The 26,702-nt window shown below is 46.3% G+C and overlaps 1 protein-coding gene across 2 annotated transcripts in view; it reads left to right on the top strand.

Moving 5' to 3' along the window:
• Positions 1–26,702, top strand: part of amotl2a (angiomotin like 2a) — a 29,440-nt gene that overhangs the window by 1,280 nt on the left and 1,458 nt on the right. The window contains exons 2-11 of one of the 2 annotated variants that reach the window (XM_034180682.1): positions 1,351–1,355; positions 1,497–2,232; positions 2,437–2,587; positions 5,630–5,774; positions 5,867–5,959; positions 16,289–16,584; positions 16,685–16,866; positions 17,061–17,162; positions 17,278–17,438; positions 17,757–17,936. In XM_034180682.1, coding sequence (XP_034036573.1) covers positions 1,529–2,232; positions 2,437–2,587; positions 5,630–5,774; positions 5,867–5,959; positions 16,289–16,584; positions 16,685–16,866; positions 17,061–17,162; positions 17,278–17,438; positions 17,757–17,936 — 2,014 coding nt within the window. In that variant the 5' untranslated portion in view covers positions 1,351–1,355; positions 1,497–1,528. Of the gene's footprint in view, positions 1–1,350; positions 1,356–1,466; positions 2,233–2,436; positions 2,588–5,629; positions 5,775–5,866; positions 5,960–16,288; positions 16,585–16,684; positions 16,867–17,060; positions 17,163–17,277; positions 17,439–17,756; positions 17,937–26,702 lie in introns of both variants that reach the window. The other variant, XM_034180683.1, reaches the window with a different exon arrangement.

Here is a 26,702-nt window from a genome sequence, read left to right as displayed (position 1 = left end):
CAGACAGAGGGAGTGTGACTTCGTTCAGTGTGCAGGATGGTCTCACACCATTGTATCTATACAAGGAAAATAGCTGTTGACTACGGAGCCCTGGAAGTGTCATTGCAAAATGTTTTGCATGTGGAGAGAACATGCGCACGTTTTATCATATTGTGCGCATGTGTTGTTATATTGTGCGCACATTTTATTATATTGTGCGCTCGTTTTATTACACTGTGTGCACAAATGTGCATTCAATATTGTCGTGACATAAATGTTGGCTATTAGCCAACAGACCAGCAGACAGTGTAATACATTTCCCCTTTAGAAATGGATCTGGTCAGAGTGTATCATCATGGTTTGGGCGCACGAGGACATACAGACAACTCCCGCTGCCCAGCATGGCATCATCTGGAGTTTAAGCACATTAAAAAGGATGCTGAGGTCGACGCGTCTCCCCGTCGTGAGGATGACAATTTAGGTCATATTTTCATACTTTCATTTTGAACGAAAGGAAAACGTGCGGATGTTTTATTAATTCGAGGGCTCAATTAAAGGAAAACGTGCGGACGTTTTATTAATTCGAGGGCTCGATTAAAGGAAAATGTGTGCATGTTTTATTAATTTGAGGCCTTGATTAAAGGAAAACGTGCGCACGAATTATCACAGCCATTAAAACGTGTGCACGAATTATCACGGCCATTAAAACGCGTGCACGAATTATCACGGCCATTAAAACATGTGCACGTTTTATTAATTTGAGAGCACATTTTATTAATTCATGGGCTCAATTAAAGGAAAACGTGCGCACAAATTGTCATGGTCAGAAAAAAATATCACTTTAAGTGACCTCTCCCGGGTTCCGTAGTTGACTGCTGCATTAATGTTTAAAATTATATTTATAGGACCTTTAATTATTTTTGCTGAGGTATAGTATTTGTACAATACTAAACTTGTATATCTCCAGCATTTACTGATTGTTGTACATTTGTGTGAACTAAAAGTGCATTGTACCACAGACTGCAGTTACCGTCACAAGTCCGTCCTCTAGGTTTGGATGTATCACCGAAATAAACAGCGGTTATCACACAGCCTTACACAATAATACATTTTTAATTGCATCCCTGAAACCATCAGTGAAAATTAATTATGTTGATATGTTAATTAATAATACTTTCCTTACCACTTGCATTTTTTACACAATTTTTATTATTATTATTAATATTAGACAGTCAGATTGGTAGTTTTTGTGCGTGTGTGTTAATAGGTTAGAGCATTTGTAAATGGGAATTCTTTGCTTTCGAGCAATATTACGACATTTTTTGCCTGGAAACAGTCACACTCATGGCAGATTTCCTCAGTTTCGCACAGATTGCCTCTATATCTGCTGGTGCTCTCACAATAAAACACATTTTGCACCAGCTGTTGAATGATGGAACTGTAAACTAAAGTGCTGATTCTCACGAGGATAATTGTTTCGAATATAGGTTTGTGAAGTGTCCAAACTGCTACCTTTAAGTTATTCCTGGCTTATTTCCCGCTGACTGAGATGAGAACCGCTGAGGAGTCTTCTGGTACGGTCCTGCACCGCCTCATCCAAGAGCAGCTCCGCTACGGGAACCTGGCCGACACTCGTGCACTTCTGGCTATACAGCAGCAGGCGCTGCGTGGGGGCCCAGGCAGTCCCCGCTGCTCTGTGGAGAGCCTGACTCAGGACGAGTCCCAGTACATGCACATGTCAACACGCCAAGAGCCTCAAGGCCAAGAGCACCAGGGGGACTGCGTGCTGTCCGAGAGCCCCGTGTGCCAACTCTACCAGTTCCACGGAGAGGAGCTGCCCACATATGAGCAGGCAAAGGCACAGTCCCAGTATGTGATCTCTCAGAAGGAGCAAGCAGACCGTGGTGGTCAGACTGTGGATACACTGGGGAGTCACAGTGAGGGGCAGTGGGATGTGAAGCGGGAGCATGCTCGCTCCCTCAGTGAGCGGCTCATGCAGCTCTCTCTGGAGAGGAACAGACCTAAAGACAGCCTTCCCATGAGTTCCTCACACAGCTACCCACAGCTGCACAGGAATGATATCACAACCGCTGGAGTGGCATCTAACAGACAGGGGGCTCCACACTGTGCAGACGGGCCACCTCCAGATTATCCTCTCTGCACTCGGCTCCCCGGATACATGCTCAGTTACTCCCAGGAGCACGGACACTACCACAGAGAGCCGCCTCCTCCCTTCTACTCACAGCATCACAGGTACTCACACACACACGCACACACACACACACACACACACACACCACACACACACACACACACACACACACACACACACACACACACACACACACACACACACACACACGCGCGCGCACACTGCTGTCCTCAGTTTGTGTGACCATCAGCTAATAAATGTGTTTGTCAGCGGTGTGTTTTCATCCTGGTGTTTTGTGTCTACAGCTACGTGTCTGCACAGTCCCATCACACAGTGATCGCTGCGACCTCAGAGCTGATCAGCGCCACCTCCAGCAAAAACCTGTTGCTGCAGGAGAATGAAAGGCTGAGGAAAGAGCTGGAGCTCTACACCGATAAGGCCACCAGGCTGCAGAAGGTGAGATGAATGCAGCTGCTGGTTCACAGGAGGTTCAGAAATAACTAGATTTTTTTTTCACATGCATGCCAGAATCCCAAATCATAGAAAAGACTTGAGAACTGCCGCTGTTTTGCATATTTAATATCCCATAGATATGTCTGCCACAGAAATGCATAAATCATAAAAAGAAATCATTACTTTGTGATTGTTAACACTGGTTATGTTCTGAAATAGGTCAGAAGTCCACACAACCCCTCAGAAAGGATTTTGTATGAAATGAATCATGAAAGAAAAAGAGAGTTAGAGCCCCTTCACACTTAGTATGAATAAATACAAATCATGGTGAATCACGGTGAAACAGCTCGCATGAGCGAACTAGGAAAACATCGAGGTGACGTCGGGAGGGACACGTGGTTCAAGCAGGCATGAACAATCTCGCTGCAGTGTCGCAGCGGGAACACAGTGCAAGCAGCTGGAATATGTGTAACCACACTGTGCAGCTGCTGTGAAAAAAAATTAAAAAATACATGCCACCCGCAGGATTCGGACCTACAATTTACAAAAGCTCTGATTGCCAGCCAGAAACATTACCATTGCACTGTCCTATAAAAGTTGCCGAAAAAAATGCATGAAATAAACAAGGCGATAGACCGCAATGTTTCTGTGTAGGCTCTCAGTTGTCCAGGTGGTTTCCATAGTAGAGAAGCTTGAATCTTCGACTGGACTGGGTATACCAGCACCGCAGAGAGGTCACCAGTGGACCTCAGTCTGCAGTTCATATCCACCTGAAAGACACTCACCACACGTTTGAGGACAAGGAAGTTAAAATCTTAGCCAGAGAGAAGAAATGGTTTGAGAGAGGTGTCAAGGAAGCATTCTTTGTAAAACAGTTGAAACCCAGCCTTAACCGGGGGGCGGGTCTCAGACACGCTTTGTCCCCTGTTTACAATGGGGTACTCAGGTCAAAGCAGTTTCAGTCTTTTGTTCATGGTAATGACTCATTAACGTCATCAGGAGAGTCGTCAAGGGAGCCATCAGGGGAGGCTTCCATCCCATCATTAGGAGAGTGCTAACTAGAGCACAATAGGTGCTAATTAGAGCTATTGTTTAGTCACTAGCCTATAGCAGTCGGCCTCTCGGTAGGAGGGGTCTGGTTAGGTTAAAAACTCCAGCTTTTGTTGGCTTCTGGTTTATTCTTCTGTACAAGAGTCAAGACAGAAGTCAGACTACCAGAGCAAGAATTTTAGCTTCTGTGATTTGAAGGGAAACGTCCTCACGTCAAGCAACCCAGTCCAGTCGAAGATTCAAGCTTCTCTACTAAGGAGATAGACGTATTTAAAAAAAATAAAACCACATAACATTATAACAACGCCACATTTTATTGAATCCCTCTTATCAAGTCGACAATACAAGTATGAACGGTCTGTTCCTCTGTAGATGACCCATGGTCACAGACTTACAGTCATGTAATGACATGAATGATGCAGTGCACTCTTATCATGCTCACATCTGCTGAACCCAGCATATCTGGCCCGACACGCATCTTGTGGACGGCGTGCCGCAGGACTGACACCGCGTCATGTGGAGGACAGCTTACGTGAGTGACGTGATATTCAGATCGCCCACTGCGTGTTATGATCTGACAGTCTGTTTCACCTGCGACAGCCTGTCAATATGTGCACTGTGCGCTTGCTCACTGCAGCCTGTCACAACAGCAATATATGTTTTTATATATGTGTCCACATGAGGACAGCAAGCAGACACATGCGTGTCACAGTGGACAGTCATAAGTTCATGTCCGTCCAAACATGGTACATGCTCCCCAGCCGTGACACCCAGAACCAGAGATCTCAACAGCTGTGGCTGTCAGCAGCAATGCCCCCTGTCAGTTCAGCGCACACACCAATGTGTCACTCTCTTCTGTGTTATGTGATCATTTCATTTTAGTTATTTCTACTTCTATTTAGCACAACACATGCGCGATTCACACATATGGCACATGTGTTGTGGGGGGAGCCGACACTCTGGCACGGCACATATGCGTTGCTGTTTTGCAATGCCACACTTGTGGGGCACTTAGACACATTTCACAGCTAGCTCGAAAGTGATCGTCTGCTCGCTATTTTCGTGCTTACACCGCGAATGGCCACACATTTTCTAAGTGCCAAGCGAGTGGTGTTAGATGTTCCTGAGTGCAAGGTTAGGTAGGATTACTTTGAAAGAATACATGTGGATTACATGTATGTATGTACATACATTTGGATTGCTTGTAATCTGATTACTTTTGGAGTACATTTCAAAGTAATCCTAACCAACCTTGCCTGTGTGTCACCTGGAATTTGGCCGACACCTGCTGCGAGAAGGATCAAATGGGCTCTCACAGCGCACACTCTGTCTTTCATTTGCTGGTGTGCACAAATAGTTGTAGCAACAGGTGTACAAGGTGTTGGAGGCAGCTACGATTTTACACGTATTGCATACGATTCCTGCTGCGTGTGCAATTCAGCCACATTCATACTATGTGTAAAGGGGCCTTAGAGAGGTGGTTGAGTGAGGTAAGCAGTGGGGTCTATGAGCGAGAAAGAGTGTCTACCCACAGAAAAGTACATCAGACAAGTATTATGTCATAAAACCCCAATATCATCACAACCCTGCAGAAATTGAGTACAAATGTTGAATCGGAGGCTTCTTTCATCTCGCTCTGTCTCTCTCAGCACGTTTTGAAGTTACATGTAACTCTTAATGAGTTTTCTTTGTTTGTAAAGCTGAGCTGTGGTGGCCACTCAGACCACCACTGCGTGCTGCCGTAAATAAACACAAATGCTTTTACATCTGGCATCCACAAAAGCAGAAATAATCATTTCAGGGTTTTATTTGCACATGTCTGAAAACCTGTCTGACAACAACAATGAACAAGAAAAAGAAGTGTGCTTGTATAAGCCTGTGAGTGGCCTCAAACCAAACCTAGACCCGTGTGGGGGTTTGACTCAACATCTCCAGACTAATGGTGGCACCTGTCTCTTTACTCACATTAACTTTCTTCTCACCTTACTCTCTCAGTTGGAGCTGGAAATCCAGCGGATATCAGAGGCTTACGGTACCCTGATGAAAGGCTCTGCCAAGCGGGAATCTCTGGAAAAAACGATGAGGAACAAACTAGAGGCAGAGATTAAGAGGCTGCATGACTTCAACAGAGACCTGAGAGGTATGTATCCAAACGTCTGTGCCACTAACACACACCACGCTGTTATATTCATGTGTGTAATTGCTATGATTTCTTTCAACTGCTTTGAACAGAACAAACTGACACTGTGGCCAAACACAGAGTGGCCAAGAACGCTGAGTGTGCAGACCAGAAGCAGCATGTCTTTGTTAAACTGCTTGAGCAAAGTAAGTCCAAATCGCTTAAGACATTTGTTTCATACCATTGTGAAGACAAATCCTGCCGCACCATCAGCCAGTCCTTTGGTGGTCTCAAACTGAAATTATAAAGGGTCGCTGAGCAGGTGGCTCTGTGGGATAGGAGATGGACTACTAATATGCAGACTGGGGTTGTGTGTTTCAGGCTACCTGTCTGTGTCTATGTACAAGACATTTTCATCCGTATTGTCCCAGTCCACAGACACCAGCCTTGGCTGTGGAAATAACACACTCCAACAGCTGCTCTACGATCACAGTTCAGTGGTCCTCGTCTTCCTTCAGAATGTGGACATAAATGGATCTGTTAATTCTGTCTAGACTTGTACAACACATACTGTATACCAGTTGTTTTAATAGCAGCAAGAATGCAGCCTGGATTCCAAGAATATTTTTGTGGTATTTCAGTCTGTTCCATGTTTAGGAAGCAACTGCAGTTGCATGACTGCAGTTCTGTGTCACCGTTGACTTTCCTCTTCAAGGAGAACTAATATATCTAAGATTCCAGGGTTTCCATTCCCAACGCAATACAACCCCGAGCCAGACAAATTTTTGCTGTTGTGCTCAAAGAGTCTTCCTGATGAGTAGTATCACTTCTGTTGTGTCGAAATATCATTTTGGCCACGTGGCTTATTTGTCTAGGCATGATCCAGCAAGCAGGTACCTCAGTGTTGAGGACCCCAGCAGCTGGAGAAGGCCAAGGACATGCCCATGCATCACCTGTTTGCAGTAGATAGATGGTTACTTCAGCAGTTGGAGATGGACCAGTTGTCTGGTGGGGTGGTTGTCATTCAGAACCCAAGGCAGTTCCATAGTGTGATGGATGCAGTGGTGAAGCGTGGCAGTGGTGTATGCTCTCAGATCTGACCTAACCTGCTCGAAGATGTGCTGTGGATTTAAATAACTTAAAATCATCTGACTATGTGTTCCTGAACTTACACAGTGAACTTACAGCCCTGACTACAAATACAAGGAGTGCATTGTCTTTTTACCTTTGATTTAATACGATACTGACTTTTGGTACATATTTTAGAAAAATAACGTTAGCCATTTGAATTTTCAATAGGGGGCCAAGTAGGGGTCAGTTGAAGAACTGCATAAAAAAGTGTTCCAGTCATATTGAAAGCTATACCACATTATGTGTCTGATCACAGAGATTCCAAAAAGGTATAGTTTGGACTATCTATAACTGAATGTTCTGGAGTTATGGGGTAAAAACAGCAAGCATTGTGACAAAGGTCACTTTCAGTTTGTACAGGGGTCAAAAGTTAAAGTTGCTCCAATTATGGTAAAACATGATGCAAATTATTGGTTGAGTTAGTGGGGTTTTAAAAGGAATAGTTTGCACCATGTGTCATGCTTAGTTATCATGTTACGGGGTAACATATGTCACATGTCATAGAATCCAATGGAAGTCGACATTGTTTAGAATAGAATAGAATTTATTATTATCATTGTACATGACACCAGAAAAAAATACTGTGCATGACAATGAAATTAAAAACAATCTCTTAAAAGCACATTTAAAATAAATAAATAGAATAATAAATAACCCTAAAAAATCTACAAAAAACCAAGTTAAAACACTCAATCACAATCATAAAATGGCAGGATTTGACCTTTACTTTGGAGACCAAACATTCAACACAGTCAGAACTATTCCATTTGTTAATACTATTAGTTCAACCAATAATTTGCACCACGTTTTACCAAAACGGGAGCAACTTTAACTTTTGACCCCTGTACAAACCGAAACTGACCTTTATCACCATTCTTGCTGTTTTTACCCCATAACTCCAGAACATTCAGTTATAGATAGTCCAAACTATACCTTTTTGGAATCCTTGTGATCAGACACCTAATGTGGTATGGCGTTCAATATGATTGGAACCTTTTTTTTTTTTTTTTTTACCCCTATGCAGTTCTTCAATTAACCCCTACTTGGCCCTCTATTGAAAATTCAAATGGCTAACGTTATTTTTCTACAATATGTACCAAAAGGTATACACAGTCAAATTTTGGTGCTTGTAACCAGATTTGAACGATTCTTACAGTTATCTGCTGTACTTGACTGGTGGTTGGCTCTCACTGCGGTATTGTATCACTTCCTGTTCCAGAGCACAGCGGTGTTTTGCTGTATCTGTTAGCTGTTTAATCTGCGCAGTTAGATTGATCTAGTTAACTAGATAACGATTTGTTTCACAGTGTAATCTTCACGTGCCTTAACTAAAGCACTCCCTCTGCTGAATCACCTCTAAATTATTTACACATTATTCACTTTGTGTGTTTTTAGGAATCCGCTAGCTTAGCGCAGCTACTAGCTCTTAGCCGATTTAGCATAGTGGCTTCTCCTGTCTCTCACGCACTTTTCTGCTCTGGGTGTGAAATGTTTAGTTATTCCTCGGCCTCCTTTAGCAGTAATGGTACTTGTACAACCCCTGGCAAAAAATATGGAATCACCGGCCTCGGAGGATGTTCATTCAGTTGTTTAATTTTGTAGAAAAAAAGCAGATCACAGACATGACACAAAACTAGTCATTTGAAATGGCAACTTTCTGGCTTTAAGAAACACTATAATAAATCAGGAAAAAAAAAATTGTGGCAGTCAGCAACGGTTACTTTTTTAGACCAAGCAGAGGGAAAAAAATATGGAATCACTCAATTCTGAGGAAAAAATTATGGAATCATGAAAAACAAAAGAACGCTCCAATACATCACTAGTATTTTGTTGCACCACCTCTGGCTTTTATAACAGCTTGCAGTCTCTGAGGCATGGACTTAATGAGTGACAAACATCTTCATCAATCTGGCTCCAACTTTCTCTGATTGCTGTTGCCAGATCAGCTTTGCAGGTTGGAGCCTTGTCATGGACCATTTTCTTCAACTTCCACCAAAGATTTTCAATTGGATTAAGATCCGGACTATTTGCAGGCCATAACATTGACCCTATGTGTCTTTTTTGCAAGGAATGTTTTCACAGTTTTTGCTCTATGGCAAGATGCATTATCATCTTGAAAAATGATTTCATCATCCCCAAACATCCTTTCAATTGATGGAATAAGAAAAGTGTCCAAAATATCAATGTAAACTTGTGCATTTATTGATGATGTAATGACAGCCATCTCCCCAGTGCCTTTACCTGACATGCAGCCACATATCATTAATGACTGTGGAAATTTACATGCTCTCTTCAGGCAGTCATCTTTATAAATCTCATTGGAACGGCACCAAACAAAAGTTCCAGCATCATCACCTTGCCCAATGCAGATTTGAGATTCATCACTGAATATGACTTTCATCCAGTCATCCACAGTCCATGATTGCTTTTCCTTAGCCCATTGTAACCTTGTTTTTTCTGTTTAGGTATTGATGGCTTTCGTTTAGCTTTTCTGTATGTAAATCCCATTTCCTTTAGGCGGTTTCTTACAGTTCGGTCACAGACGTTGACTCCAGTTTCCTCCCATTCATTCCTCATTTGTTTTGTTGTGCATTTTTGATTTTTGAGACATATTGCTTTAAGTTTTCTGTCTTGACGCTTTGATGTCTTCCTTGGTCTACCAGTATGTTTGCCTTTAACAACCTTCCCATGCTGTTTGTATTTGGTCCAGAGTTTAGACACAGCTGACTGTGAACAACCATCATCTTTTGCAACATTGCGTGATGATTTACCCTCTTTTAAGAGTTTGATAATCCTCTCCTTTGTTTCAATTGACATCTCTCGTGTTGGAGCCATGATTCATGTCAGTCCACTTGGTGCAACAGCTCTCCAAGGTGTGATCACTCCTTTTTAGATGCAGACTAACGAGCAGATCTGATTTGATGCAGGTATTAGTTTTGGGGATGAAAATTTACAGGGTGATTCCATAATTTATTCCTCAGAATTGAGTGAGTCCATATTTTTTTCCCTCTGCTTGGTCTAAAAAAGTAACCGTTACTGACTGCCACAATAATTTTTCCTGATTTCTTATAGTGTTTCTTAAAGCCAGAAAATTGCAATTTGAAATGACTTTAGTTTTGTGTCATGTCTGTGATCTGCTTTTATTCTACAAAATTAAACAACTGAATGAACATCCTCTGAGGCCGGTGATTCCATAATTATTGCCAAGGGTTGTAATAAGTGTAGCTTATTCGTAGCTTTGGAGGCCAGGCTGGGCGAATTGGAGACTCGGCTCCGCACCGTGGAAAATTCCACAGCTAGCCAGGCCCCTGTAGTCGGTGCGGACCAAGGTAGCTTAGCCGCTGTTAGTTCCCTTCCAGCAGATCCAGAGCAGCCGGGAAAGCAGGCCGACTGGGTGACTGTGAGGAGGAAGCGTAGCCCTAAACAGAAGCCCCGTGTACACCGCCAACCCGTTCACATTTCTAACCGTTATTCCCCACTCGGCAACACACCCGCCGAGGATCAAACTCTGGTTATTGGCGACTCTGTTTTGAGAAATGTGAAGTTAGCGACACCAGCAACCATAGTCAGTTGTCTTCCGGGGGCCAGAGCAGGCAACATTGAAGGAAATTTGAAACTGCTGGCTAAGGCTAAGCGTAAATTTGGTAAGATTGTAATTCACGTCGGCAGTAATGACACCCGGTTACGTCAATCGGAGGTCACTAAAATTAACATTTAATCGGTGTGTAACTTTGCAAAAACAATGTCGGACTCTGTAGTTTTCTCTGGGCCCCTCCCCAATCGGACCGGGAGTGACATGTTTATAATAATTGATCAACATATTGATTTATTCTGCCTTACAGAAACCTGGTTACAGCAGGATGAATATGTTAGTTTAAATGAGTCAACACCCCCGACTCACACTAACTGCCAGAATGCTCGTAGCATGGACCGAGGCGGAGGATTAGCAGCAATCTTCCATTCCAGCCTATTAATTAATCAAAAACCCAGACAGAGCTTTAATTCATTTGAAAGCTTGACTCTTAGTCTTGTCCATCCAAATTGGAAGTCCCAAAAACCAGTTTTATTTGTTATTATCTATCGTCCACCTGGTCGTTACTGTGAGTTTCTCTGTGAATTTTCAGACCTTTTGTCTGACTTAGTGCTTAGCTCAGATAAGATAATTGTAGTGGGCGATTTTAACATACACACAGATGCTGAGAATGACAGCCTCAACACTGCATTTAATCTATTATTAGACTCAATTGGCTTTGCTCAAAATGTAAATGAGTCCACCCACCACTTTAATCATATCTTAGATCTTGTTCTGACTTATGGTATGGAAATTGAAGACTTAACAGTATTCCCTGAAAACTCCCTTCTGTCTGATCATTTCTTAATAACATTTACATTTACTCTGATGGACTACCCAGCAGTGGGGAATAAGTTTCATTACACTAGAAGTATTTCAGAAAGCGCTGTAACTAGGTTTAAGGATATGATTCCTTCTTTATGTTCTCTAATGCCATATACCAACACAGTGCAGAGTAGCTACCTAAACTCTGTAAGTGAGATAGAGTATCTCGTCAATAGTTTTACATCCTCATTGAAGACAACTTTCGATGCTGTAGCTCCTCTGAAAAAGAGAGCTTTAAATCAGAAGTGCCTGACTCTGTGGTATAACTCACAAACTCGCAGCTTAAAGCAGATAACCCGTAAGTTGGAGAGGAAATGGCGTCTCACTAATTTAGAAGATCTTCACTTAGCCTGGAAAAAGAGTCTGTTGCTCTATAAAAAAAAGCCCTCCGTAAAGCTAGGACATCTTACTACTCATCACTAATTGAAGAAAATAAGAACAACCCCAGGTTTCTTTTCAGCACAGAAACAGCATTAGTGAAGGTTACAAATGATCTTCTTATAGCCTCAGACAGTGGACTCATCTCTGTGCTTGTTCTGTTAGACCTCAGTGCTGCTTTTGATACTGTTGACCATAAAATTTTATTACAGAGATTAGAGCATGCCATAGGTATTAAAGGCACTGCGCTGCGGTGGTTTGAATCATATTTATCTAATAGATTACAATTTGTTCATGTAAATGGGGAATCTTCTTCACAGACTAAGGTTAATTATGGAGTTCCACAAGGTTCTGTGCTAGGACCAATTTTATTCACTTTATACATGTTTCCCTTAGGCAGTATTATTAGACGGCATTGCTTAAATTTTCATTGTTACGCAGGTGATACCCAGCTTTATCTATCCATGAAGCCAGAGGACACACACCAATTAGCTAAACTGCAGGATTGTCTTACAGACATAAAGACATGGATGACCTCTAATTTCCTGCTTTTAAACTCAGATAAAACTGAAGTTATTGTACTTGGCCCCACAAATCTTAGAAACATGCTGTCTAACCAGATCCTTACTCTGGATGGCATTACCCTGACCTCTAGTAATACTGTGAGAAGTCTTGGAGTAATTTTTGATCAGGATATGTCATTCAATGCGCATATTAAACAAATATGTAGGACTGCTTTTTTTGCATTTGCGCAATATCTCTAAAATTAGAAAGGTCTTGTCTCAGAGTGATGCTGAAAAAATAATTCATGCATTTATTTCCTCTAGGCTGGACTATTGTAATTCATTATTATCAGGTTGTCCTAAAAGTTCCCTGAAAAGCCTTCAGTTAATTCAAAATGCTGCAGCTAGAGTACTGATAGGGACTAGAAGGAGAGAGCATATCTCACCCATACTGGCCTCTCTTCATTGGCTTCCTGTTAATTCCAGAATAGAATTTAAAATTCTTCTTCTTACTTATAAGGTTTTGAATAATCAGGTCCCATCTTATCTTAGGGACCTCATAGTACCATATCACCCCAATAGAGCGCTTTGCTCTCAGACTGCAGGCTTACTTGTAGTTCCTAGGGTTTGTAAGAGTAGAATGGGAGGCAGAGCCTTCAGCTTTCAGGCTCCTCTCCTGTGGAACCAGCTCCCAATTCAGATCACGGAGACAGACACCCTCTCTACTTTTAAGATTAGGCTTAAAACTTTCCTTTTTGCTAAAGCTTATAGTTAGGGCTGGATCAGGTGACCCTGAACCATCCCTTAGTTATGCTGCTATAGACGTAGACTGCTGGGGGGTTCCCATGATGCACTGAGTGTTTCTTTCTCTTTTTGCTCTGTATGCACCACTCTGCATTTAATCATTAGTGATTGATCTCTGCTCTCTTCCACAGCATGACTTTTTCCTGGTTCTCTCCCTCAGCCCCAACCAGTCCCAGCAGAAGACTGCCCCTCACTGAGCCTGGTTCTGCTGGAGGTTTCTTCCTGTTAAAAGGGAGTTTTTCCTTCCCACTGTCGCCAAGTGCTTGCTCACAGGGGGTCGTTTTGACCGTTGGGGTTTTTCCCTAATTATTGTATGGCTTTGCCTTACAATATAAAGCGCCTTGGGGCAACTGTTTGTTGTGATTTGGCGCTATATAAATAAAATTGATTTGATATGATTTACTGTCCAAGATGGATCTGAGGTGAAACTACACTGAAAAAGGCAACTGTCGGCCCAACATAATTAAGTGCTTTGCTTCATCTGGTAAATGAACTAAAGTAATATTTCTGGCTACTTGTTCATTTAAATTTGACAAATCTCATTTATTATACTCTGCAGCTGAGTGAGTGTCTTTAGCTGTAAACTCTAAAATGTTCCTCATTTGATTTGCTGAAACAACAGTGACATTAAATGTTGCGACAAAGATATGTACAATAGAGGATTGTGTCAGGTTGATTTTTCCTTTCTTACATGCTTGAATTATATTTTGAGCTGCTTGTTTATAGTACTTCATGTGCTTAGAAGGATTCCAGCACTTTTCCCAGTACAAAGATATGCCTGTGTGCATAAGTGGATAAGAGGAGTTCTACATTCCCTCTGCAGGAATGCACTTATGTTAGGTAATCAACCCACTTTTGAAGTTGACAAAGCATTAACTAGTCTTTACTTTTGGTCAGGTTCAATGTGGCCGTTCATATGTAGACTTGTTTTATTGAACAGATATTTAATAATAGATTAAATGAGCTATGGCACACAGTCTAAGGTGCATTGCGTAAATACATTTAAGGCGCGTCCAGCTGATTCTTTTGTTTTCACACAGCGCATAATCTGAGTGCAAAATAGGCTGTAGGATGATTTTCCTAGTTTAACGTGGGGAGCGAATTCAGAAGACTCAAACACTGACAAGAAACAGACTTCAATTTTAGATGTCGTATTAAAAGATTCCTTCACTGAACAGAGAGTTGCTACGACAGCTTCAGTGAAGCGATGTGATTTGTTGAAAAATGCTGCCTTTGGCATTTATATGCGTTCAATGCTCACGTATATCTGAAACTGTATGTGTCAAATCAAAACTGTGTTTTCTCTGTGTAGCGTGGTAAGCAAAGAACAGTATGCATCATGCATCCCAGAGGAGATATGAAGTTATCAAGTAGACCAGGGACAGGGTCACGAGACATACTGTCCAAAAGATGCACATGGATTGTGTTTATTCCTTTAATTAATTTGGGGGTGTTTGGGGCATAATATGAAATAAACCAATCAGACTGCAGTTGTCATCTGCCTTAGGGCCCGGTCACATGGAACATGACGATAGCTGAACGAAGGAAAAAAGTCACAAAGTCACAAATTGTTGAGAAAAGGTGGACGAATGAGCCTGCACTTCTCCCATCACCAAAAAGCCTGTGAGTCCAGATTGTATAAAGGAACAAAACAAAACTGAAACTAACAAAAGAAATATGAAGTGAACAGGGACCTTCACGCTTTAAACAGAATCAAAACGAAACATTCATGATGACATGACTTAACAGCGAGTATGTGACCAAACGCCAGCCTGTGTTCATGTCTGCAGCACCACAACAACAACATCATGCATAAACGAATGTGGCCGCAGGACCTTTGTGGCCGGGATGTTGGTGGGATCAAACCCAGATGGCTCGCACTAAAGACCATTCCACTACCAGGTCAGCCAAAGGGGAATTCCCCGTTATCCAAGCTAGCTGGAACGTGTTTTCAATCAGGACCTGGGACCTTCATCCTGCTACATATCTCCCCACCATTTTTGACTTCGTCCCGAAGTCACAGGTGCATTTAAGCATGTTCTGTGACTACCCACATCCTGTTCGTGATGCCAGATTATGGCCGCAGGACCTTTGTGGCCGGGATGGTGGTGGGATCGAACCCAGACGGATCGCACTAAAGACCATTCCTCTACCAGGTCAGCCAAAGGGGAAATCCCCGTTAGCCAAGCTAACAGGAACATCTTTTCAATCAGGACCTGGGACCTTCATCCTGCTACACAGTTAATAAAAGTAGTTGATCAAACGTTCTTGCCACTGTTGTTTCTGTATGACAGCGTTGCTTTTCATCCCACACATGGACGAGTCACGTTCAGCTCGTCAGATCTTTAGTTATTGATCCATTCAGTTATCATCAATGTTCATGCAAGACGTCAGACTTGAGAGGTTGGACAAAGTTGGACGACAATCAAATGGAACATTAACGGTACAGGAACTATGCAAACGATGCATAACTGTCAAGACAGAAAACAAAACGGAATAAGGACAAATTGAGGTTGTTATCGGGATTTGTTCACCTTTTCACCAGTTTGAAAATTCTGATGAAGCGCCAGCTAGAGAAACGAAGCTGGACAACGGTTAAACAATGTCTCCTAAAGTCAACGTAAGTCCAGATTTCTTATTTTGTTTTGGCTTTGGTGTCCTTCGTTAGTGCCGTGTGACCGGGGCTTTAAGAGTCAGAGTGCAGTGGAACCTGATGCATTCCTATTTAAAAAGTGGAGTCAAGTAAGTGGTTTCCTGGCAAGTTTGTAGCGCAGAAGCGCAGGTGGACGTCAGCCGCCAAAGCTCCTTGTGGTGGAACGGTGAGGCAGGAAGGTGAAGTTTTGTGATTTGCTGTTAGTGTTCTCTATACAAGCAGAGTGAACGTGGGGCACGAACCCACTTTTGTAAGGTGCATAAACATCTTTTGACCTATAAATAGCAGAAAAACTACCATGAACTTTGCACCAGCATTTTCGTGGGGAACAGTACAGCCACTTTCTACCTCCCCACAATAACAATGCACCAGCGCTACACCTGACCCCACCTTATTTCACGACCACTACACCCATGGGTGCTAGCCGGGCATAAAAAACAACAACCGCATTGGTTGTACACTACGAGTTACACTTGGGCTGCACTGTGCCCTGAGGTTAGAAGACAGATGGTTTGTCGGTTTCAAAATGCACATGCAGTAAATGTCTCTTGTTGGGTCTGAGTACATTATTAAGTCACTGCTGTGTGATTAGTTACACAGCCACATGACTGACCCCAGTCACTTCTGTTTACGGCTATGACTCACCTGTCTTTCTCTTTCTGTCTCTTAGATGAAGAACAACAGCGTGAGCGTGAACGCCTGGAAAAGCAGGTTCAGCATCTGCGTGTATCTGGGGAGGAGTGCCAGCGGAGACGGGAGCTGCTTGAACAGGCACTGGCTTTGGCGCAAGGTCGCAACCAACAACTGGAGGAAGAGTTGCAAAGAAAGCGAGCATATGTGGAGAAAGTGGAGCGACTGCAGGGCGCACTGGCTCAGCTGCAAGCGGCATGCGAGAAGAGGGAAGCGCTGGAGCTGCGGCTCCGTACTCGGCTGGAGCAGGAACTGAAAAGCCTTCGGGCACAGCAGGTAGACAAACGTTCCTTACTGTAACTTCAGTCTCCTGAAGCGTAAAGTTAATGAGCTCTTTGTGTCATGAGACCTAATGTCACCTTAAATATTGTCTCAGTGTCACAATCAGGCAGTATCTTCAGAACTGAGCTCCACCGCTTTGCTACAGCAGCTGAGGGAGAAAGAGGAGCATGTCCTGGCTCTAGAAGCTGACATCACCAAGTGGGAGCAGAAATACCTGGAGGAGAGCACCATGAGGCAGTTTGCAATGGATGCTGCCGCCACTGCTGCAGCACAAAGGTACAATGGAACATGCACAACATGAAGAGAGAATAGTACCTCCTCCAGACCAAACAGAAAGTTAGATTTGATTTTTACCAAAAGCATTTAGGCTTGAGTTTTAATGAACAAGCAGCAGTGATCTTGGTGACCACCAAACATGTTCATTCCAGTAAAAGGACCTGATATGTTAACTTCTGAATTTATATTTACAGAGATACAACCATCATCAAACACTCGCCCCAACAGTCACCAAACAGCAGTTTCAATGACCACCTGCCGCTGCCCACTCACAGACATCAGGAGATGGAGAACAGGTTTGCACATCTCTTTGTCCACACTCACATTTAGAACTTTCACTGGTGCTTTCATACCATTTTAAGTCTGCTGGGCATCCTTCAACATTTATTCCTTGTATGTGTGTGTGTTCAGGATCCGAGTGCTTCATGCTCAAGTCCTGGAGAAAGACGCGGTGATCAAAGTTCTCCAGCAGTGTTCTAGGCTTGAACAGACCAAGATGGAGAAACAGGGGCTCCGGCTAGCAAGGTCCGTCCCCTCTATCAACACCGTGACCAGCAGCATAGAGGTCAAAGGTGAGAGAAAGTCCCTGATCCTCACACTTCATGCAACAGCCAGGAATATTCCGTCTGTAATGACAAAAGTGATGGAGCAACAACTGGCAGACGTGTCGTGTCGCCACATAGAATGTAGAATTTCTATTAAAACGTCTCACACATGCCTTTCCTCTGCCTCAAATAGAAAATGCATTTTTAAACTGGATGCATATCATCTCTCACTCCAGAATAGCTGATCCAGAATAGTTGGGGGAAGGATGGAGTGGGTGTTTGGGGGTATAAATATGGATGGAATCTGGGAATTAAAACAGCCTTTTCTTTCCTTTATATTATAAGAAAAGAACCTCTCAGATGATCAGACGGGTGCTGTGTCACTGACCTTCCACCCTCATGTGCTACCGAAGACCCCGAGCCGAGATTGCGGCACCCAAAGTGAGGCGGCCCCACAGGAGCCTGACATCCCAACAGAAACCTGCAAGTCCAAAGCTCCAGAGCCAGTCGCAGCAGCAAACACTGGTGAGTCTACCAACTCATGAAAGATTTTAACTCTTTGCTCACATTTTGAAGCTGAGGGCTCAATCTCAGGTCACCCGAGGGCCACTCCCCTCCCAAGGGGACCAGTTTAAACAAACAAATGAATAAACAGCATGGGATCTTCCGAGCTGATTCAATCTGTCATCATAGCCGTAGAAATCACATAAGAGGTCTATTAGAAAAGTATCTGACCTTATTATTTTTTTCAAAAACCATATGGATTTGAATCACGTGTGATTGCGTCAGACAAGCTTGAACCCTCGTGCGCATGCGTGAGTTTTTCCACGCCTGTCGGTTGCGTCATTCACAGGTGAGCAGGCTTTGAGTGAGGAGTGGTCCAGCCCCCTCGGCGGATTTTCATTGTCAGGAAATGGCGGAATGATTTGGGCTTTTTTTCCATCAGAATTTTTTCAGAAACTGTTAGAGACTGGCAGCTGGACACCATTAGAAAAATTTATCTGGCTTTCGGTGAAAATTTTACGGGCTTCACAGAGAATAAGGACTGTTACTACAGTTTTAAGGACGGCTTTAAGGACGCTCGGCGCGCCGCGCTCCGTGCCACCATTGAGAGCCACAAACCACCGGATCATTTCTAAACGGATGGCTCTGTGGAGCCGGGACCGTCATGTGCACTTTCTCTGGTTATCACAAGAGCTGGACATCAACCATTTTCCGGCAGATTTCACTTTTAACAAGAGATTTTGTCATGGAAAGCCGAGCAGAGGCTTCGTGCGTCACGACCGATTTGCTGATGGAGCGAGACAAAGGAACACCTCCGTTTTGGTCTCACAGGACGGCTTTGAGATGGAGTTCAGACAGCTGTCGGTGGTTTTTCCATCAAGTGATTATCTGAGAAATTGTGGATGTGCCTGGACATGCCAGAACATGTCCCGTGAGGCTTCATCACGGCGTTGCTTTGCGCCATGTGGCACCGCCGCGATGCGCGGAATTCCTCCGCACGTCTGTCTCAATGTGCCGAAAAAGTGCTCATGTCCACGTCTTTTCACAATTCCTGTGCTAGTCAGACGACGTTCCAGATAAAACACAGCGTCCAGTTTGGAAATGAACGGCACATTCCACTGTTACAGGAGTTTTTGTCATGGAAAGAGGAGCGGAGGCTTCACGCATCACGACCGATTTGCTGATGGAGCGAGACAAAATCACCTCCGTTTTGGTCTCACAGGACGGCTTTGAAGTGGCGTTCAGACAGCTGTCGGTGGTTTTTCCATCGAGTGATTATCCGAGAAATTGTGGATGTGCCTGGACATGCCAGAACATGTCCCGTGAGGCTTCACCACGGTGTTGCTGTGCACCATGCGGCACCGCCGTGATGCGCGAAGCCTCCGCTCCTCTTTCCATGACAAAAACTCTTGTTAAAAGTTAAATCTGCCGGAAAATGGTTGATATCCAGCTCTTGTGATAACCAGAGAAAGTGCACACGACGGTCCCACCTCCACAGAGCCATCCGTTTAGAAATGATCCGGTGGTTTGTGGCTCTCGATGACGGCACGGAGCACGGCGCGCCGAGCGTCCTTAAAGCTGTCCTTACAGCTGTCCTTAAAGCTGTAGTAACAGTCCTTATTCTCTGTGAAGCCCGTAAAATTTTCACCGAAAGCCAGATAAATTTTTTGAATGGATCCAGCTGCCAGTCTCTAACAGTTTCTGAAAAAATTCTGATGGAAAAAAAGCCCAAATCATTCCGCCATTTCCTGACAATGAAAATCCGCTGAGGGGGTGGACCACTCCTCACTCAAAGCCTGCTCACAGGCGAATGACGCAACCGACAGGCGTGGAAAAACTCACGCATGCGCACGAGGGTTCAAGCTTGTCTGACGCAATCACACGTGATTCAAATCCATATGGTTTTTGAAAAAAATAATAAGGTCAGATACTTTTCTAATAGACCTCGTATTTTCTAAATTGGAAGGTTCAAATTTAGATACATGAAAAACCACAATACATATTGTATCCTTATCACCTTTGGCCATTTCTTTGTTTGCCAGGAGGATATTTCCAAAAAGACATGAATGGATTTCAATCAGATCTGATGGAGGGGTAGGCCTTGGGTAAAGATAGAGTTGATTTAAATTATGAATCATGAATGTTTATGAGTGCAATTGTATTTTCAGTTGAAAGATGAAAACATCCAATTAATGAGGTAAAGCTCATTTGAGTGGAACATTCCATCTTTCAAAAGATGATACAGTATTCTTTCCATTATATGTGTTGGGAAAGTGTAGTGACACGGACCCACAACAGGGGGCGCAAATGAACGGTCAATAGATGAGCCAAAATATAAGAATTTAATGTTGTGAATGTGCACAACGAACATACAGACAATCTCAGAATATCATAACAGTCAATACACAAAGGTGACGTGTGGGCAGGCTCGAGGATAGAAGACGTCTGTCCTAAGAAGAGCCGGAACCACACGATTTCCGCCGCCCCAGAACCTGGTGAATACTGGAGCCGCCAAGTCCCGAATTCCCAGGTGATCACCGTCCCCGACTGTCTGATCTGGTACTGCTGGCGAAGAACAAAGACAGTCAAGTGTGGGTGTGTGTACACCCAGTAACAACAACGGTGGGAATGCCACCTCCACCTCTCACTCAATAACTTGCAGAGTACTGTGGATTCCTCAGGGGAAAAGAGTGCCTTCAGCGCTCTCACAGCTTCCACCGACGGAGGAACTGGTACTCCTGCAAACACTCACAATATACAAATATTACAATTACAAAACGGCTGAGGATATTACCTCCAATGAAGTATGATATCTCGGCAACGAGGTGGAGATGACGTCTGGTCTTTATGGAGTGAGATGATGTTGAGTAGATGGGTGACAGCTGTCAAGAGGTAATGAGCGACAGCTGTCACCCCCGGCTGTGTCCATGGCGGCAGCGCCCTCTCGTGCCTGAAGCCCGCACTTCAGGCAGGGCGCCCTCTGGTGGTGGGCCAGCAGTACCTCCTCTTCTGGCGGCCCACACAACAGGATCCCCCCCTCAACGGGCGCCTCCTGGCGCCCGACCAGGTTTGTCGGGGTGTCGGCGGTAGAAGTCGGCCAGGAGGGCCGGATCCAGGATGAAGCTCCTCTTCACCCAGGAGCGTTCTTCGGGTCCATACCCCTCCCAGTCCACCAAGTACTGGAACCCCCGACCCATCCGACGGACGTCCAGGAGCCGGCGCACCGTCCAAGCCGGCCCCCCGTCGATGATCCGAGCAGGAGGGGGCGCCGGTCCGGGAGCACAGAGGGGTGAGGTGTGATGAGGTTTGATACGTGACACGTGGAAAACCGGATGGATCCGCAGTGAAGCCGGGAGTTGGAGCTTCACTGCGGCAGGACTGAGGACTTTGAGGATCTTGAAGGGGCCAATGTACCTGTCCTGGAGTTTCGGGGAGTCCACCTGGAGGGGGATGTCCTTCGTGGAAAGCCACACCTCCTGCCCGGGCTGGTAAGCAGGGGCCGGGGATCGCCGGCGGTCTGCATGGGTCTTCGCCCTCGTCCAGGCCTTCAACAAGGCAGAGCGGGCGGAGCGCCACACCCAATGTCACTTCCGCAGGTGGGCCTGGACCGAGGGCACACCGACCTCTCCCTCCACCACGGGAAACAACGGGGGCTGATACCCCAAACACACCTCAAATGGGGAGAGGCCGGTGGCCGAAGACACCTGGCTGTTATGCGGTTACTCGATCCAGGCCAGATGGTTACTCCAGGCCGTCGGGTGCGCGGATGTGACGCAGCGGAGGGTCTGTTCCAGTTCCTGGTTGACCCGCTCTGCCTGTCCGTTCGTCTGTGGATGGTACCCGGACGAGAGGCTCACGGTGGCCCCCAGTTCCCTGCAGAAGCTCCTCCAGACGTGTGAGGAGAACTGGGGACCATGATCTGAGACGATGTCGGAGGGTATCCCATGCAGACGGACAACATGGTGGACCAGGAGGTCTGCTGTCTCCTGGGCTGTTGGGAGCTTCGGGAGGGCCACGAAGTGGGCCGCCTTGGAGAAACGGTCCACTATCGTGAAGATGGTGGTGTTGCCCTGGGACGGCGGGAGGCCCGTGACGAAATCCAGGCCGATGTGGGACCAGGGGCGATGAGGCACCGGCAGCGGCTGGAGGAGTCCTTGGGCCTTTGTGTGTACTGCCTTGCCCCTGGCACAGGTGGTGCAGGCCTGGATATATTCCCGGACGTCTGCCTCCATAGACGCCCACCAGAAGCGCTGCCGGACAACTGCCACGGTCCTTCGCACCCCTGGATGACAGGAGAGCTTGGAACCATGACAGAAGTCCAAGACTGCAGCTCTGGCCTCTGGTGGGACGTACAGACAGTTCTTCGGACCTGTTCCTGGGTCTGGGCTCCGTGCCAGGGCCTCCCGGACGGTCTTCTCCACTTCCCAGGTGAGGGTGGCCACGATAGTGGACTCAGGCAGGATGGGCTCCGGTGGATCCGACAGTGCAGTTTTGACCTCCTCTTCGTGTACCCGGGACAAGGCATCCGACCTCTGGTTCTTGGTCCCGGGGCGATAGGTGATCCGGAAGTCAAAACGCCCGAAGAACAGTGACCAGCGGGCTTGCCTGGGGTTCAGCCGCTTGGCGGTCCTGATATACTCCAGGTTCCGATGGTCAGTGGAAACCGTGAATGGCACAGACGCTCCCTCCAACAGGTGTCTCCACTCCTCAAGAGCCTCTTTCACCGCAAGGAGTTCTCGATTGCCGACGTCATAGTTCCGTTCAGCCGGGGTCAACCTGCGTGAAAAGTAGGCACACGGGTGAAGTACCTTATCGGTCTCTCCGCTCTGGGACAGCACGGCTCCTATCCCTGAGTCAGAGGCGTCCACTTCAACCATGAACTGGCGGCTAGGGTCGGGCTGCACCAAAACTGGCGCAGTAGAGAACCGTCGTTTCAACTCCTTGAACGCGGCTTCGCACCGATCCGACCAGGTGAAGGGGACTTTTGGAGAGGTCAGGGCTGTCAGGGGGCTAACTACCTGACTGTAGCCCTTAATGAACCTCCTATAGAAATTAGCGAAGCCGAGGAACTGTTGCAGCTTCCTACGGCTTGTTGGTTGGGGCAATCTCTCACCGCCGCAACCTTGGCCGGATCAGGGGCGACGGAGTTAGAGGAGATGATAAACCCCAGGAAGGACAAAGACGTGCGGTGAAACTCGCACTTCTCGCCCTTCACAAACAGTCGGTTCTCTAACAACCGCTGCAGGACCTGACGTACATGCTGGACATGGGTCTCAGGATCCGGAGAAAAGATGAGAATATCGTCCAGATATACGAAGACGAATCAGTGCAGGAAGTCCCGCAAGACGTCGTTAACCAAGGCTTGGAACGTCGCGGGGGCGTTGGTGAGGCCGAACGGCATGACCAGGTACTCAAAGTGACCTAATGGGGTGTTAAATGCCGTCTTCCATTCGTCTCCCTTCCGGATCCGAACCAGGTGATACGCATTTCTAAGATCCAGCTTAGTAAAGATTTTGGCTCCATGCAGGGGGGTGAACACGGAATCTAACAATGGCAACGGGTATCGGTTGCGAACCGTAATCTCATTCAGCCCCCTATAATCAATGCATGGACGAAGTCCGCCATCTTTCTTGCCCACAAAAAAGAAACCTGCCCCCATCGGGGAGGTGGAGTTCCGGATCAGCTCGGCAGCTAATGAGTCCCGGATGTAGGTCTCCATTGATTCGCGCTCAGGTCGTGAGAGGTTGTACAGCCTGCTGGACGGGAACTCAGCGCCTGGAACCAAATCAATGGCACAATCGTACGGACGGTGCGGGGGAAGGGTGAGTGCCAGATCCTTACTGAAGACGTCAGCAAGATCGTGGTACTCAACCGGCACTGCCGTCAGATTGGGAGGGACTTTGACCTCCTCCTTAGCCTGTGAACCGGGAGGAACCGAGGATCCTAAACACCCCCGATGGCAGGTTTCGCTCCACTGAACCACCACCCCAGACGGCCAATCAATCCGGGGATTGTGCTTCAACATCCATGGGATGCCCAAAATCACGCGGGAGGTAGAAGGAGTTACAAAAAACTCAATCTCCTCCCGGTGGTTTCCAGACACCACCAGAGTTACTGGTTGTGTCTTGTGTGTGAGTAAAGGGAGGAGGGTGCCATCTAGTGCCCGCACCTGCAATGGCGAAGGAAGCGCCACCAGAGGGAGCCCTACCTCCCTTGCCCATCTGCTGTCTAGCAGATTCCCTTCTGACCCCGTGTCCACCAGTGCTCGGGCTTGAAGGGTTAAATCCCCACTCAGGATTGTGACTGGGAGTCGTGTGGCAATTTGTGTGTGTCTCACTTGAATGTTTTGACCCCGCCTTAGCCCAGTCTCTAAGGGCGAGTGTTGTCGTTTTGGCCGTTTGGGGCATTTTCTCTGTGTGTGCTCAGTTGAGCTGCAGAGAAAACACTCTCCACGGATCAGCCTCCCCATTTTGGCCCTGTGCGTTTCCCTAACAACGTCAGCAGGGGGAGCTGTTGCCCCACAAAGCGCTGCGGCTGTGGAGCGTGGGGAGGGCGGCCCCTTTTCGAACCCGGAAGGGAGAGGGGCGGCGCGTATCCGGTCACGTCCTTCGCCTCGCTCCCGACGGCGTTCCTCCAACCGATTGTCTAACCGTATAACGAGATCGAAAAGCCCATCTAAATCCCGCGGTTCCTCCTTAGCTACCAGCTGCTCCTTCAGAACCAACGACAGTCCATTTATGAAGGCAGCGCGGAGCGCAACGTTATTCCAGCCGGACCTCGCAGCCGCGATGCGGAAGTTGACTGCATAAGCGGCTGCGCTCTCGCGTCCCTGTCTCATTGACAGCAGCACGGTTGAAGCGGTCTCTCCTCTGTTAGGGTGATCAAACACTGTTCTGAACTCCCCCACAAACCCAGTGTATGCTGATAACAACCGTGAGTTCTGTTCCCAGAGCGCCGTAGCCCAGGCGCGTGCCTTACCCCGAAGCAGAGCAATCACATAAGCTATTTTACTAGCATCTGACGCATACATGACGGGACGTTGTGCGAAGACGAGCGAACACTGCATAAGAAAATCCGCGCACGTCTCCACACAACCTCTGTACGGCTCAGGAGGGCTTATGTATGCTTCAGGGGATGGTGGGAGGGGTTGTTGAACCACCACTGGAACGTTTATATTCTGCACAGGGTCGGCAGGAGGACGAGCTGCAGCAGCGCCCTGAGCGCTCGCCGCCATCTGCGCGGAGAGAGCCTCCACCCTGCGGTTCAGGAGAATGTTTTGCTCAGTCATTTGATCCAACCGAGCCGTAAAGGCGGTGAGAATGTGCTGCAGTTCACCAATCACGTCTCCTGCAGACGCCTGCGCTCCCTGCTCTCTCATTGGTCGTTCAACAGCCGGGTGACGCCCCTCGGAGTCCATGACGCTGGCCGAGATATCCTGTTGGGAAAGTGTAGTGACACGGACCCACAACAGGGGGCGCAAATGAACGGTCAATAGATGAGCCAAAATATAAGAATTTAATGTTGTGAATGTGCACAACGAACATACAGACAATCTCAGAATATCATAACAGTCAATACACAAAGGTGACGTGTGGGCAGGCTCGAGGATAGAAGACGTCTGTCCTAAGAAGAGCCGGAACCACACGATTTCCGCCGCCCCAGAACCTGGTGAATACTGGAGCCGCCAAGTCCCGAATTCCCAGGTGATCACCGTCCCCGACTGTCGGATCTGGTACTGCTGGCAAAGAACAAAGACAGTCAAGTGTGGGTGTGTGTACACCCAGTAACAACAACGGTGGGAATGCCACCTCCACCTCTCACTCAATAACTTGCAGAGTACTGTGGATTCCTCAGGGGAAAAGAGTGCCTTCAGCGCTCTCACAGCTTCCACCGACGGAGGAACTGGTACTCCTGCAAACACTCACAATATACAAATATTACAATTACAAAACGGCTGAGGATATTACCTCCAATGAAGTATGATATCTTGGCAACGAGGTGGAGATGACGTCTGGTCTTTATGGAGTGAGATGATGTTGAGTAGATGGGTGACAGCTGTCAAGAAGTAATGAGCGACAGCTGTCACCCCAGGCTGTGTCCATGGCGGCAGCGCCCTCTCGTGCCTGAAGCCCGCACTTCAGGCAGGGCGCCCTCTGGTGGTGGGCCAGCAGTACCTCCTCTTCTGGTGGCCCACACAACAATATGAATGGGAAACACTCATTATTTGTTTGATATGACACCTAAATTGATCCATAGCATTTGACATTTTAGGTAAAATTAGACATGAAAAAGTACTTATATCTCCATCCACCAAAGAAAAAAATCCCCAAAACAAACAAACAAATCTGACTGTTAGAGATGTCCCTGAGAACACCAGATAAGCTTCTATTTGATTTATGATATACTGGATTTAGTGTCTTTGTATCATAGCTGCATTTTTTTGGTAAATGTTAGTGGACTTGTTCAATGCAGCAAAATGTGTGGAATCATACATACATGCATATATACATACATCTTCACCCGCCTATTTGGGATCAGGTCATGGGGCAACATCTCCAGCAGGGGGCCCCAAACTTCCCTTTCCCAGGACACATTAACCACATCTGAGTGGGAGAAACCGAGGTGTTCCCAGGCCAATGTGGAGATATAATCTCTCCACCTAGTTCTGGGTCTTTCTCAGGGTCTTCTCCCAGCTGGACGTGCCTGGAACACCTCCCTAGGAAGATGGTCAGGGTGCATCTTTACCAGATGCCTGAACCACCTCAGCTGGCTCCTTTCAACGCGAAG

This window comes from Thalassophryne amazonica, chromosome 10 (genome assembly GCF_902500255.1).
Source record: "Thalassophryne amazonica chromosome 10, fThaAma1.1, whole genome shotgun sequence".
NCBI lineage: Eukaryota > Metazoa > Chordata > Actinopteri > Batrachoidiformes > Batrachoididae > Thalassophryne > Thalassophryne amazonica.
The sequence above is the reverse complement of the archived record's forward strand: the minus strand, read 5'-3'. Positions and strand labels throughout refer to the sequence as shown.